This window comes from Caloenas nicobarica, chromosome 4, assembly GCF_036013445.1.
Source record: "Caloenas nicobarica isolate bCalNic1 chromosome 4, bCalNic1.hap1, whole genome shotgun sequence".
Taxonomy (NCBI): Eukaryota; Metazoa; Chordata; class Aves; order Columbiformes; family Columbidae; genus Caloenas; species Caloenas nicobarica.
Window position 1 is genome coordinate 16977365 of NC_088248.1, and position 15861 is coordinate 16993225.

General features: G+C 35.9%; 1 protein-coding gene across 3 annotated transcripts in view; it reads left to right on the top strand.

Moving 5' to 3' along the window:
- PCDH10 (protocadherin 10) overlaps positions 1-15861 on the top strand; it is a 32473-nt gene that overhangs the window by 4016 nt on the left and 12596 nt on the right. For all 3 annotated transcript variants that reach the window (XM_065633634.1, XM_065633631.1, XM_065633632.1), the window contains exons 2-4: positions 240-298; positions 864-970; positions 9848-10153. In XM_065633634.1, coding sequence (XP_065489706.1) covers positions 240-298; positions 864-970; positions 9848-10153 — 472 coding nt within the window. The remainder of the gene's footprint in view (positions 1-239; positions 299-863; positions 971-9847; positions 10154-15861) is intronic.

Consider the following 15861-nt stretch of genomic DNA (forward strand, 5'->3'; position numbering starts at 1 on the left):
TTGACAGCATGCACTGTGAGAAAATGTGTCAGAATCTCATCCCAAAGAACTTGGGAAAAAATCCCTCATGCCTTCCCATATGTGCAAATAAGAGCTGGGTTTTTTCCCTTATATCCTAGAAACAGACTATGTAGGCCTACTTGCAGCTAAACATTAACAGTTATAGTGAATACGGTGAGCTGCTTGTGTATAATTTCTCATTAAGATTTAAAATATTTCCAATATCTTCTCTTTCCTAGACAAAACATCAGCGTGCTGAGCTCAGTTACCTAGTTGACAGACCCCGACGGGTAAACAGGTACAAGTTAGCCTTTATTTCATAATGCATGCTTTAGCAAATCTGAATGGGATGTTGAAATGTGTTTAATGCAAATGTAAAATAGTAGTAAAGCAACGGGAAATTGAATGTGTATAGATACACTAAATAAAACACTCTTGACTGAATGAGTTTGAACTATGCTTTTTTCCGAATGGGTTTCAAAACCAACCAAGAAGAGAACAAATCTTGCATTAGTCTGAAACGTGCTTTAAATACTTATGAATGCTTCTGTAAGGTCTTCCAGACAGCATTGGTCTCTCTCAATTAAAATTTAGCTATCCATCTTAAGTAAATGCTACCAAATAATTTGCACCAATTACATGACAAACAGGCAGAGTGATAATGCCTACTGCCCATTTCAGCTAGACTACCGAGGTCTGAAAATGCCAGTTCTGTTCATGGTGGACAGAGCACCTCTGCAGAAGCAGTGCAGCAGGCAGGAGTGGGTGAATGCAGCACCGTATTTGGCCATGTGATGGCAGAAGAATGTTTTATGAGTTCCTTTTTCTTGTTTATTCTAATGTAAAGATGTTTCTGTGTCTAGTTCTGCATTCCAGGAAGCAGACATAGTAAGCTCTAAGGACAGTGGTCATGGAGACAGTGAGCAAGGAGACAGTGATCATGATGCCACTAATCGAGGTCAATCCTCTGGTAAGTCCGATAAGAGAATGGAAGTAGTAGATCTTTAAGCAGGGAGACTAGAAAGAGCAGTTGCTTGCAGGAATGTAATACAAGAGTGACATAAATCATGTGAGCATATTGTATGGGAGGCTGGGTTTAGGTCAGCTTGCCACTACAGTAACCTGGGCAAGGAGACAATTTTGAACCGTTTTCATTCTCGGGGCAGAATTTATTTTATTCTTTTGATCTGGGGTGGGGTTTGGTATGTTAGTCTGCATCATTTGCTGTACAAGAACTTCCTGCACATTAAAACAAAGTTCTTGGTACATTTTTATAGTGCATTTTTTTCAACAGCAGATTTGCAGAATTTCAAAGCATTAGGCATTTTTGTTTAGTAAGCACTTCAGCTGGCATGGCAGTGTGAAGTGCAGGGGGAGTTCCCAAGGGAAAGAATGAACCCAGTGGTTGAATGACAGCCAGACTGTGAGGATTTTCACTGGTGATCAGTGGAGACACATTGGGTGCTCTGAATGTGTAATACCTTAGCATTTTTTGAGAGTTGTTTTTGAATTCAAATTAAGCGACCATAATACTATAAGTGAGCTCCATGTTAATAAGGCTGAAGTATTCTTAAGTACATTTATTTCAGTGCTGACAAAGGAAATAAATGCTTTAAAAGACTATGATTTGAATCACCTAGAAAATACATACATTGCAGTGTTATTCCTATGCACAGAATTTGCTGGTTTTGCTCTCACACTGTCAGTTTTTTTCTGAAAGGGATGGACATTTGTTTAGAGTCTATGCATTATAATTAATTCTCACCATTGTGTTGCATTTTAGCCACAAATGCTTGTGCTTTCTTCCCTACCACAGTCTCTAAAAGGTCTGGTATGTCTTAATTCAAACAGTGATTTCTTTCCCCTTGTTTCCTCTGTGCTCTATCATGAATAAGGATTTGCTACAAGTGTGTCATACAAAATACTGCCAGAGTCCCTTCAGTCATCCATTTTTTTTCCCCAGACCCCCCCTCTTAAAAGACACCAGAGCAAGGGTCTCAGTACTGTCACGGCAGTGCTGCCTCACCCACGTGCTCTGTTAAGGTCCTCTTTTTCTTGCCATTATAGTCACTGTCCCCATAACGATGGGAAACCCAGGCATCAGGGGAAGAAGAGGCTGCTACAGGGCCCCTTTATATTGCTGCAAGTCATTAATATGCAGACCTAATGAGACTTGAGAAGAGCCAAGAGTCTCCGGAGTTCCCTGCTTCTTGCAGGGCTTCATGCTAAGTGAACACAGTGTCTATTTTGTGTCTGGGAACCTGACAACAAACCAGGTCTTGCCAGAAGTTTGCATCTGAACACAGAGCCTCTTTCATTTTTGGCCTATATATGGCGTATGATTTATTGTTGTTTTAAAAAGCCATGTATTTTGCCTCCCCCCACCCTCTCTTTCACACTGTTTCTGGTGCAGCGATCAGTGCTACTGAGTTATAAAAAGCTCCCTCTCCTCCTGCCCTCCTTGTGTTCTATTTTTTTTTCTTTTACACATTTTACTGCAGCAGTCATCTCAATGAACATTTCAATCAGCTTAGTTCCTCAACATAATGAACCATAATAACCAAACAGGAGAGAAAAGAATAAACATCTGCAGAAGGGGCTGGTTTTGACTGATGGTGGGAATATAATCATATAGTTGCACATCAACTGAAAGCTATTTTCTTTTAGATGCATTCCGTGCTGTTATTGTTGTGCCTCTGCTCTTTATTCTTTCTCTGCATTTTAAAAGTAGTCTATTTCAGATATGAACACTGGAACTACCGTCAAACTTGGCATTAGTTCTTAGCTGGCTAAATTCTTCATTTTCATCATCTCCATTTTATGAAACTAGGGGAAAAAATCTATTCTATACTTTCAAAATGATTTCAAATAATTTAAGAACCTGACATGTTTTATGAACTTCTGTGTTTTCAATGGTGATTACATATGAAGCAATGAAAGCTGACAGGTTTGGTCCACTCAGAACTGACTGTTAGAAGTGAAACCTAAAATTCACAGAACTTCCAATTTAATATATTGGTGCCGTGATTTGAGAATAATTTTCATGCACAATTTTTAAAATGCTAGTTCCAAATAGATATTTAAATACCTATTTATAAATAGCTAATTCTAAATCTCTTTATAAACTGCTGTGTTTTTCTACAAACATAAGATAATAGTTTTTCTGTAAGTTTTGGGCTGGATCCTGCTGTCATGATGCAAAGAACATGCCCTTTGACCTCAGTGAAGACAAGATATATTGATATAAAAACTTCACTCTTCCTATTAGCTTTTGGTGATGAATTTAATGGAAAAAAAAGAGCATAAATTCTGTTTGATCTTGAATGGCTGGAGGAAATATCTGGAGGAATGCCTTCTCTGTTTTCTAGTCATTCTGGTGCTCTATAATCAACTCTTTTTAAATTGTTGAAGGAAAACACACTGGTTGATAACATGGCAGAAGTTTGGACTGTTTTTTTCAAGATGTTACCTGATACTATGCAGCATCATATTTGTTTTCAAAAGCATTGTATTTGCATCCAAAAATATTTACTAGATAATTCACACTGAAAAGTAAAACTCCCTACCAGTTTTAATTAGGAGTATGTTCTGCTTGCGAAACACATTTTTACTGTTCTGCACAAGACTTCTGTTACTGTCACCAGTGAACAGCCATGTGGCACACAAGTAGATATTCTATAGCAGTCTACTGCTAGCCAAGCTGACTGTCAAAATCCATGGTCAGTTATTATTTGGGAAGGAAAACTTGCAGGATTAAAATCTATCGCTGTGTCATAGACTTACACTGCACAATTATTTACTGAAAATTTTGAACTAAGCTGTTCTGTGTATCATACAATGACAGAATAGTTTGAGTTGTAAGTGACCTTTAAAGGTCATCTAGTCCAACCCCCCTGCAATGATCAGGGACATCTTCAACCAGATCAGGTTGCTCAGAACCCTGTCCAGCCTGACCTTGAATGTTTCCAGGGATGGGGCATCTACCACCTCTCTGCGCAACTTGTTCCAGTGTTTCACCACTCTCATAATAAAAAATTTCTTCCTTAGCCTTCCTAGTCTGAATGCCCCTTCTTTTAGTTTAAAACCATTATTCCTTGTCATATCACTACAGGCCCTGCTATAAAGTTTGTCCCTATCTTTCTTACAAGCTCCCTTTAAGTACTGAAAGGGACTTTCAGCAATAAGGTCTTCCCAGAGCCTTCTCTTCTCCAGGCTGAACAACCCCAAAATGTTTTCTTATCTTTTGAAATAAGATTCTAGTTCACCTTTTAACAAAATATATTTTCCTGATAGTGATTTAATCCTGGTTTCAAATGTGCTGGTATGTAAGGGATTCATATTGTTCTCATTAAAGTACCACCTGAATGCCTTGTAATTATTTACATTCTTATCTACCTTAATATCCATGAACTACAAAAGTACTGTCACCTACATGTATCAGGGAATGGCAAGTAGTGGGGTACTCAAGTGTTCAAGAGCCTAATTTTTGTACATTGAGTAGTCATTTCACTAATTGGGATAGGAATCCAAGCTTTTTGGAAAATGGTTTTCCAAAGCTGAAGAAGCACAAGAAGTTTTTGGCAAACATAGGAAGGATTTCTCAAACACCAAGCACGTGTTCTAATTACTTGTGCTCTTCTTTGTCTGAAAATTGTTGAGACAGAAGCTGCTACTTGTTGTAGAACAAATGCAACTAATACAACACTACTGCCTATTATTAACAACACACTGTACTTCAATCATGTTCTGTAGGAATAATTTCTAAGTGTGAGGTTAGTTTATTTCACATGGTTGATTAAATTCTTGGCCTCCATTGTGAAATTGCCGACTTGGGTGCCAATTAATACCCTGCATGTGTGTATGTCTAAATTGTATGATTAGACACCTGTCCTGTAAGATTTGGACTCATGCCATCAACTTATTTCGTATGGTTGTTCACTAGCTACTCAGCTTTCTCAAGCTGAACATGCAGGGTTCTTGACAATATTACCTTTGTTAAACCTTTTTCACTGAATTGGCACGATCTCTCAGATGCACTTCAGGAAGGAATATCCAAGATGTGAAGCTACGTAAATGTACTGTAATGTATATACTGCAAAATGCGTCAGCTCTTTTGATAATCTCTTTTGTGCAGTACTGGACAGTATGCACTGGTGACCAGCTGAGATCTAAAATTAGGGTTCCACTAGTGGACTTTATGAAGGGAATTGACAAGGGTCTAATACAAAGGCACAGGCTGAAACGTTACCTCACACCTTTTCCATACCGGTTAGGTAAACCCCAGAAGGGTTAGTATGCATTATTGCAGAAGAGCTATGATATTTCAGTGTTCAGAAGGAGTACAATTTGAGAAGTCAAGGGAAGAATTTCAGTGATAAAGGGACAGACAAAACCAGTATTCCTTCTGAGGCAATGCAAAGTGACAGCTAAGATAACTTGGGCTAAGAGTCTATCTCGGATAAAGTGAGAGTGAACATGAAAATGGCTTAGAAAAGTGCTTTGACTCAAGCTGAGGGTGGTTTCTTTTTCCTTTCTTGGTTTTGGCTTTTTTTTTTTTGCCTTTTTTTTTTTTTTTTCTTGGACTGTGTGCTTAATAGTGTTCACATCTCAATGGTCCAGATAGGGCTTTGAAGTTCTGAAGTTGAGATCTGGAAGAGTTGAATATCGAAGATGTTTGAGTCTTTATTCATGTTCTCATGCAGATGAAGTCAGTTTTATCCCAGGCAGCATACCAATTACTTAGCAAGAAAGAATGATGATAATTCTTTTTCATAAAGTCCAGTTCTTCAGTAGATAGTCTTCTACAAAGAGGTTAACATCATTATCCATATTTACTGACACAAAACATGAATCATAGGGAAATGAGTAACTTGCTCAAGGATAATCTAACCAAAAGGATGATGGTTCTGGTAATGGAGCTCTGAAAGGAGTCCTGGTTCCCTACATCATGCCTATCTCCTATCTAACTGGCTTTTTTAAGAAAAGCTGCCACAGAAGAAATGAAAAATGCCATTGAATTCCAAATAAAATCCAAAGTTATGAAAAAATGGCACGTGTTGAGAAAAAGAACCTCTCTCAATAACAATGCTATTAAATTACTTAGTCAACATTTAATTTTATTTTTGCACTTTTTTACAACATTTACTCAGTGATACATGTGAATTTGTTCACTCATTTGCTTGGTGTGTGGATCTTCTCCCTTAATTAAATTAAGAAAGAATACATTATTTAAAAATGGTTTTAGGCCTAAATTTTGCTTTGATCTAAACTGCCTTTCAAACCAATTAGAATTCATCCACATAGAAATTTTGATTTTTCTCCTTTTGGAATATAAAAAAGGAAGCAAATTTGGAATATGCTTCAGAAATGCAACACTACCAAGTATCTGATTCAAAGCACCTGAGTGCAGGAAATTCAGATGCAGATATCAAACTTAATATTGAACTCCTCTACTAGTTTTTGTTTTCCTTTCAAGGGAGGGATATGGGCTTGTTTTGCTTCAAAATCTGCAAAGTTAAGGTTCTGTGAAAGCTCAAATTGCCCACTGGCATATCTAGTAATAAGACTTGAGCAAACAGGAATGAACTAATGGCCCTTGCCATGAGCTTTTATATGAAGTCTGTATTCGAAACAGTGCAATGCTTATCATTTCTCAGCATTTCAGTGCATTAAACTATCTGTTTGCATCTGCGAAAGATATTTGAAATTCAGAATTCAGAGTCACCTTTAAAAACTCAGCTTATCTGCATGCAAGGTCTAATATGATAACTAAATGAAAAATATAAAGCATTTTACTTTAATTTGGATTTGCAATTATGATGGATAGTTCAGTTCTGAAGGATTATAGACATAACCAGATTCATGAGGGAGATGAGACGAAAGTGTTCTACTGCTGAACATTTCTTTCTGTTATAAATCAAGAACATTCTTCTTGGTATATGAAGGTGTTCTGTGCTGAATGTCTTACTTTGTTTGCTATGATATATCCTTCCTTCTTGGAAAACAGCAAATAGCCTTTGCCTCCTCTGTTTTTAATGTTTTTCTATTAGAAATGCAGAATTCTATACCATGACCCACAGGAAAAAGGTGGAGGAAGAATAGCCAGCATTTATATCGTAGTCAGCATAAATATACACAGGTGCCCAGGGATTTCAAAATCAGAGTGCTAGGTTGAATTTATTTTCTGTCAAAATACTAAAGCCAAAGACTTGGTTCTGTGTCCATTAAACTCTCAGGGAATGTCGTGACTGATTCAAGTAGGAACAGTACACACACCAGGCCCCTCTGAACATTTTGTTTCCATCCTAAACAAGCATTTACGTTATAGCTGTATGTTCCAGTAGTGTATATTAAAATTCCAATGTTTATGTTCTTTTTTTGAATTTTAAAAATTCATATCTTCAAGGGGGGAACAGTTTGTCAGACAAGCCTACTATACTATATCCCCTACATTCATTACTTTGTTTATTCAAAATCCTGATTTATAGTGGCTATAAAATATCTTTTATAATAAACGGTTGTATAATACTATTCAGTGTATTGCAGTAGACAAGCAGTATTCAAAAGGGAACTAAAACCCAATATTTCAACAGAGACATTTTGCAGTTTAGCAGCTGATGTGAAAACAAAATAGTAAAATGGAGGATAATTTTCCAGGAGAAATTAAAATCTATGAAGGGCAAAAAAGGGTCTGTCTGTGACTGTATATATTAAAAAATAGTATTATAGCATCTCCCTCCCCATATACAAAAGAATATCATTTAATATTCATTCATAACCTTTTCTCCTGCTGTTTTTCAGGAAACGTTGATTATGTTCATTGATACACTGTTAGCAAAATTAACTGTCATCATTTTTCTATTAAAACTAGGGTTATTTGTTGTTTGCATGTAACCTGAAAAATGCAATAACCGTTTGTCTTAATTGTCACGTAAGTCTTCTGAATGGCAAAAAGTTAGATTCATAAAATACATATTTTCTTGCCTGACGTATTTTTGTGCAGATATTTCAATATATGAGATACACACACAGTTTTATAGACATTGCTATATATCAATTTCTTTCTAGAAAGCCTGCATCTAAATCTTTCTTTTCAGTCTTTGATAGCTACTACCGCTACAGAATTTAGAACTATACAATTTTTACGCCTTGCCTGATGATATTCATCTGACTCCTTAATCATATCTGCAGTTCACGTCTGCATTCTTCAACAGTTCACTGATCAGTAGTTTATTTTCAGACTTCTGCATGCCAATTATCAATGCAAGGTTCTAATCGAAAGTGGACCTAGTATTGTATGTTACTCAATTTAAAATTAAAAAGTCATTATAAAGCGAGAATAATCTGAGATACAAAGCTTATTTTTCCTTCATTATTTTCCTCTCTGCCTAAGTGACTGCCTTTAGTACTCAAGCACTCGATCATTCAGAAAGATTCTTGCTTGCTGAAGAGATTGTTTTTTGTAGTGTGAGATATCGCACAACTATTACTAATATAAATCAAATTATGGTGCAAAACAGTGGTAGAATTCTTAATACTAATCCTCACATTAGAGATCAAGCTAATCCGGTTCTTTACAATCTTGGCTGGTGAATAAGCTACATTACATGAATCTTATTACAGCTGTTCAAAATTTTTTCCTATTTCTTTTGCAAGTAGTGTCATTTTTTATAATTCTAATGCAATGCTTGTAAATGCAATGTTTACAACAGATTTAGTTCAGTTTTGACATACACCTATGCTAAGACACTCAGTTCTTTTTATAAATACAAGAATAAGATATTTCTTTATTGTTCTGCTTTTCCGTAAAATATTGACTATCAACTTGGAGACGCTAGTATTTATTTTCCTCTATGCCTATGACTTCATATGCCATTTCTCTCAAAACAAGTATAATCCAACAATTTATTAACTCACAGTCTCAAAATATTATTTTGGAAGGCCGATCTGAAGGTAGTCAATAGAAGCATGGCTTGTCATTTGAAATCTTAATACCATTAAAGGATTTGTAAGAAAAGAGTTACACTTTGGCAGGGACAAGTGTTTGCTTATATAGGGGAAGCATTAACAATTTTGTCAATAGTATCCACAGCCATGTCACATCGGACTACAGCTACTTTTGTACCACTAATTACAGTAATTTATTATAGGATTCTGTCCCATTACTTGGATGACTTGATGATAGTAAGGATTGCTGCGACAGCAGTGAAAAATATCTCTGAAAGAATGATGTAAAAATTGATTAAATAAGCCATCCTGATCACTTGAAAGCTGGATTCCTACTTTGTAAGATCTGCTTTTAATATCAATAGGCTCTATGTGTATACAGATGTGTGCACAGATAGTTCCTTTATAGGACTCATTAGTATTTCATTTTTGTAAATGAAATCTGTGGTTCCTCAATCAGGACATTTCGTTTCTTTGGTCAGAGATATATTTTATGTAGAAACAATTCCTTCATGTTCTTAACAAGTATTTTCAACTGACGAACTGCAGACATCAACCTACAAGTGGACTTGAGCCTTATTTGAATGGGTTCTAACAGTGAGATCTGAAAGCTATTTGTGAGATAGAACCATCAGTACCCTTCTTCTTGTGATATTTGTGTGTGTGTGTGACATTTTGGCATTTATTTATGCTTGCTAAATGGTGTCTTTGACTTCTGAAGACTGGACAGTCAGATTTTCTTCCTTTATTTTTTTGTTGAGGCGATGAAGGTAGTGGAAGAAGTTCTACGACATTTTTTTTCCACTCCTCTCTTTGCTCAGCATAATCTTTCTTATCTGTCAGCAGCTGTTCATGATGCTGAAGCTTATATCTGTAGTTTCTTTTTCTCTCATGCTTGCAGGCATGGATCTCTTCTCCAATTGCACAGAGGAATGTAAAGCACTGGGCCACTCAGATCGGTGCTGGATGCCTTCCTTTGTTCCGTCTGATGGACGCCAAGCTGCAGATTACCGCAGCAATCTGCATGTACCTGGCATGGACTCCGTTCCAGACACTGAAGTGTTTGAAACACCAGAAGCCCAGCCGGGGGCAGAAAGGTCCTTCTCCACCTTCGGCAAAGAGAAGGCCCTTCACAACACTCTGGAGAGGAAGGAGTTGGATGGACTGCTGTCTAATACACGAGCGCCTTACAAACCACCATATTTGAGTAAGTACTATTCAAAAAGCTGTATGAAAGTGTTCCCTTTGCGGGAATAAAAATTAGCTCTTTTTGCTATTCATAGTAGGAATAATATAGACACAATTTTAGGAGCAGTGGGTAAAAATGGCTGCTCTTGGATTCAGGCACCACTGAAGAAGGCATTGTTCAATGCTTTTAAAAAAACCCAAAACTTTGTTTTTAGGACGACATGATCATCAACAACAAAAGTATCATCTGATACTACTGAGGCAGTTGCTGAATTTTATTTTCTGATGATGGATTATTTTCCAGGTGTTCTTGGCTAGATGGTTTAAACATTGCCATTGCCAGGCTAACATTTTTAAGAATAAAATTAAGTCAAGAGAACTGTCCTAGGATCTTCTTTTTATGATTGAGCAGTATCTTGTGAATAAACAGTATATGTACTATTTTGAAGTAACTATTTACATAGTTTAACGGTTTGGGAAGAAGAAGACAAAACTTTTTGCCTTCCATCTGATCATCTTCTAGCCTACATAGTATTGACTTTTGTCAGTGCTCCTCCATGCCTTCTGTCTTGTTCCAAAACCTTACCTCTTTCTTTGGTTGCCTTTTGACTATGGTTGGGTGTCAGGAAAGAGTGTGATAGATTTCAAAAATACCTTCAGAATTCCTTTTGGAGGCTGAGCCAGTTGTAGAACCCTTGAGTAAGACTTTCATCTAATGTGTCTTTTTATTCTATTTAGCACCTTTCTGTATTTTATTAGGGACTGTAATCTCCTTAACTTCAAGAGTTTATGATGTTTATCTCGTCCAAATAAGCCCAATACATTAACATTGCGATATCAACCCTTTTATAAAGCAACAAGTCTTTTAGGACAGCAAATCAGGGGAAAGCAAATCTTCCTGAATGGTATTAATTTATTTATTTTTATAAAGCACTTAGTTGTTCTGAAAGGTGCTGTACTGGCAGTCCTAGCCTGTGAAGATCTTTGCTACAGATCATTCTCAGCACAGACAGCTCAGTTTTCCCTCGTTATTTATCAGTCCTTCAGAGAGGTCTTTTTACCACCTCAGTCTTTAGATTTGCTTTACTGAAAGCTTCTAAATTTGGATACCAGTTCTGAGATGTGACAGCCATTCCTAAAAAAACCTGTCCTGAGACAATCAGCTTATTTTGTGTAGGCTAAAATGTCAGGTGTCAATCATCTGTTCATACTTTAAAGACCAATGTGAAATTTCACTTAGCTATGACCTAACAACTTATGACTCTTTCTTTTCCTAACTAGTCTTCCATCATTTACCTCTAAGAAACATTCTTTAGTACTAAACTGTAATCTATCAGTACAAATTTCATCTCTTTCATTACCATTTAAAAACTTGAGTTTTGTAGCACTGATTGTCTAATCACAACAGAGTTCTGATGCAGTGTGTGCATTACAATGATGATTATATCTGGTGGCACCACACTGTTCTGTTTTGCTCTAGGCCTGGAACTTTTGTTTCAAATAACAATGAAGTATTTATTTTATTGATAGCTTAGGGTTGAATTTTGTTCAACTAACATAATATTGTTGAGCAATTTGTTTACAGATAGACATTGGTCTACATTTTACACTTTTCTGGTATGAGGGTCTAAAAAATTAGAGGTAAAATGTTGAAAGTAAACAACATAAATGAGTAGTATTACATAATACACTTGAGAATCCAGATTTAGTTATACTTTTTTTTTCTCTGAATCTCAAAGCTAAAACTGCTGCAAAACCAAGGGTAATATTTTTCTGTTTTATTTTACTTTATTTAATATGTTCTTTAGTTAAATTCTAGGTTATAATTGTATAGTAAAGAACAGGAGCAAAGAAAAGAAAATTAGCACAACGTTTGTAGCAATGGGTAAATAATTCATTATTAATAATGTGTTCAATGAATAAGGCGAGAGGAATATATAGGAGGAAGTTGATTCAAGAAGGAACTTTAGTTGAGCTACAGTGTAATTGCAACCATAATAAAATTAAATTCAGCTTCTTAAAGAACATAATATAAAAACCAGTTTGTCAGTAGAATGATTTTTTTAAAAGAAGTTATTAAAATGTATGAAACAGAATCCTCATATTCGGCAAAAATACTGTATAAGAAGCTGCAGCACGTATGGAAACAGCTGTATTAAAAAAACATTAGCAAAGAAGAAAAAGTATATTGCAGAATACAAAAACTATTTGAAATAAAGATGTCTGTAAAAAAGAGATTCTTAAGTAAAATGAATAGAAGAAAGCATAAGTTCTAGCAGGTAAACTTCAGGATGGAAATTAGTGGAGATAAGTGGAACTTCTTAGAGCAAATAGCCTAAGGCATTCAAATAAATATAGCCAATTTTTCACATGTCAAATGTAGCAAGCTAGAAGAGAATTAATGTGCCTCTTGAGCTGCAGTTGGCCGGGACAAGGACATTGCAAAGATTCTAAACTGTTTCTTTGCATTTGTCTTCACCAGAGGAGGGACGGAGAATGAAAGACAGGCATATTGAGGCAGCTACCTATCTCAGGTAACCATTTCAAAGGAGTGTGCAAGACTGAGTCATGAAAGAGGATGTTGTTGCAAGTGTGACTAAAAGAAATAGGAAGAAGCCAGTAGATTATGTTTCTTTCGTTTTCTAACAAAAGCTACTAGCCAAAGAATGTTTGAAGTTGTGTTTATCATTTAAAAAAAGATGCTTAGAGAACCTTCTAAATCAGACACCAGTGAGAAACTGTGGCATAGTACATGAAATTGTGACTATGGGGTTTTAGGAAGAAGGTTGCTGACATCTGTCCAGGAAAATTAAACAGAAAGATTGTCAATCTATTAGAATTTTGATAGAGTGGGCAAGAATTAATCAATCTAGCGCATTTGAACTGACAAAAAAGCCTTTAGCATAGCTTCTGTGTAGTGGAGTAAGCTAGTAAAGCATTATCAGAGTCTCTGTGCCTGAGAGAAAAAAAGTCATAAGGATAAACGGAACATTTTAGTAGAAGCAGAGTTCCCCATGTGTCTATACAGAGATCCATGGAGTTTAAAAAATTGATTATCTAGAAATGGAAATGAGAAAAAGGGGGCGGTATTTGCAGATGATATAAAATGGTTTAGGTCAATCAAGTCTCTGATAGACTATGTATGCCTACATTGTGCAGTGAAGCATGGTCCAGAAAATTCAGTCTATTTCTGACCTAGCTCACTCTGGAATTGAAGGCTGCAGAGCAATATCAGCATGGTGGAACAGCAGAGAGAACTTACTTGCTTAAGCTGTGCCATTAGTGCAATAGCAATGAATGTAAACTGGTAGCTCTATGTGGAGCTTTCAACTGTGCCATATGAGTGTCTCTGCTCAAGTTGTGTCTGCCTGATGATCCCTGCATGGTGTTCCAATGGGTACATTCCATGCAGAACCTTAGAAAAGGTAAATGTAGAAGGCATTGTATCATGAGAAATCTGAACTCTTCTTGGGAAAAAAAGACCAGGGAATAATTCCCTGAAAAGTGTCTCCCAATGTTCAAAGCCAGCAAGAACGAAATAAAATGCCAGGCTGTAAAAAGGTATTGAATTGAAAATACACTGAAAAGTGTTATACAACCCTTACACAAAACGTATCACTATGTTGCTCTAGCCAGTCTCTTCATTCCATAGAAATAAATAGCATAACAGCAAAAATACTGAAAATATTTATATTCAAAGTCATATGAAAAGCTTAGTACTAGTTAATGTAGACAAGATGTGATAGGGACATGGAGTAAACAGGAGAGTGCATGAAAACGGAGAAGGTAAGCTGGGCACTTCCATTTGCCATTTTCAATAACAAGAGAACAGCAAGGAGACAAAACAATTGAAGGGCAACCAGGTCATGAACTGATAAGATCATACACATTCGATAAAATGATATACATTTGACACAAATAATACAGTAATCTGTTGAACTTATGATTATGGTGTGTGATTGAAACCAAGGGCTTCATAGTGGGGACTTAGAGGTTTTCTTCTTTGTTGTTTGAGGTTTAGGTCATTGCATGGATAAATGAACACAGCAGCAGCTATATTACAAATTTTAATGTACAAAAAAATACAAATCCTCATATTTGAAAGGGTTTCTTTATGTCCCATTGTCAAATTTTCACCTTGCTGATCTAAGCCATTGGACATATTCAGACGACAATTTCCACATACATATTCTGTTTATTATTCTGAGCAGAATACGCCAAAAGTAGATCTTTACTCAAATACTATATTTTGAATAATAAATTTTTTACATAAGTTTTAAGTATTTAGAATGAATACAAGTTATAAAATTGTGATGGGATCAATACATTGTAGGGTTTTTGAAAACAGTTTTTTCATAGAGTGACTCCAGGCTTCTTCTAACTTGCATATTTCTCTTACTGCATAATTTACGCTTATTTCCTCTTATTCACCCATGTGATTTGAACACCGCCTTTCTGTAAACAGTTAAGAAATTCTCATAATGACTTGAATGTTCATAAAATGTGAAAGAGATCCTGAACTTGAATAAGTGAAATAACACTGGTGAAAAAAGTAAAATGTAGCTTTTGAAATGCCTTTATTTTTAAAATAGATTCTAACTATTTCTATCTAATTTTTCACTCTGGGGTCATTATATTAGCCATTTTTTTTATAAGTGTTTTTACTGTAGTGACCAAAACCACTAATCCAAGATTCAAACTCTCTTGTATCACATTCTGTAGGATATCTAACAGAGACCATCTTCACAATGAATACCTGATCAGTCTGATTCTGATCTATTTCTAATATTTTTGGCCAGGTTTTGACATGGTAACAGTGGGAATAGCACTATAACATTCAGCTCAGTAGTGCTTTGGTCGATAATTGATCATAAGAAGTAGCTTTCATTTGTTTTATTTTTTTTTTCTGTAATTGTGGATCATTCTAGATGTACATTTCTTTTATAATACTTCAGAGTTCTCCTAAAATTACATACTGACATCAGTGATAGAATATTCTTTTCTTCCTAGTAAGAGGTTAGGATTTTTTAAATATGAAAACAGCCAAATATTGTCATAATACCTTAACTTTCTATGTAGAAATACTTAGTTTGCTTTTAAAAATTACTTCAGCATAGCTTAAACTACTTTGGAAGCAGGTTTAAAACAAACTACAGAAAGTCATGATTTACTACACAGAATAACAGTGTTTATGCACAGAGACATTCTGGAATAATAATTGTGTTCTAAAGTAGCGCCCTAATTAACTCTGCAATATCTTCTACACACACAGAAGCATTTTCATCTTCACTGATGAAAATATATCATTATCATAGTAATTATTGCCACCACCACCAACATATTTTATGTATGAATTAGGATTTTATCATGTTAGGTATGACATACACATAGAAAGAGAATAAAAAAGTTGGTCTCTACCCTAAGGAGCTGGTGGGCTGAGCAAGGTGAATTGGAAGGAAAAAAATCCCTTTTCTTGGCTGTTTTGATTTATATGGCACGGATATGAAATCCCAACACTGCCTGACATAGGTCTAGGCTTGCAGAATCAAACGATTTGCATGAGTCTTGTTTGTATCATCCAAAAAATTTAAAAGTAAGCTTGTCCTCATTCTGTACCTCTGTTTCGTAGCCTGGATAGCCATCGACTGATTCTGCAGCCAGAGGTACAACGAAGGGCTGTATGCGACCACAGGGATCAGGCTCGGGTCTGAGCACAAGTCCCTGTGT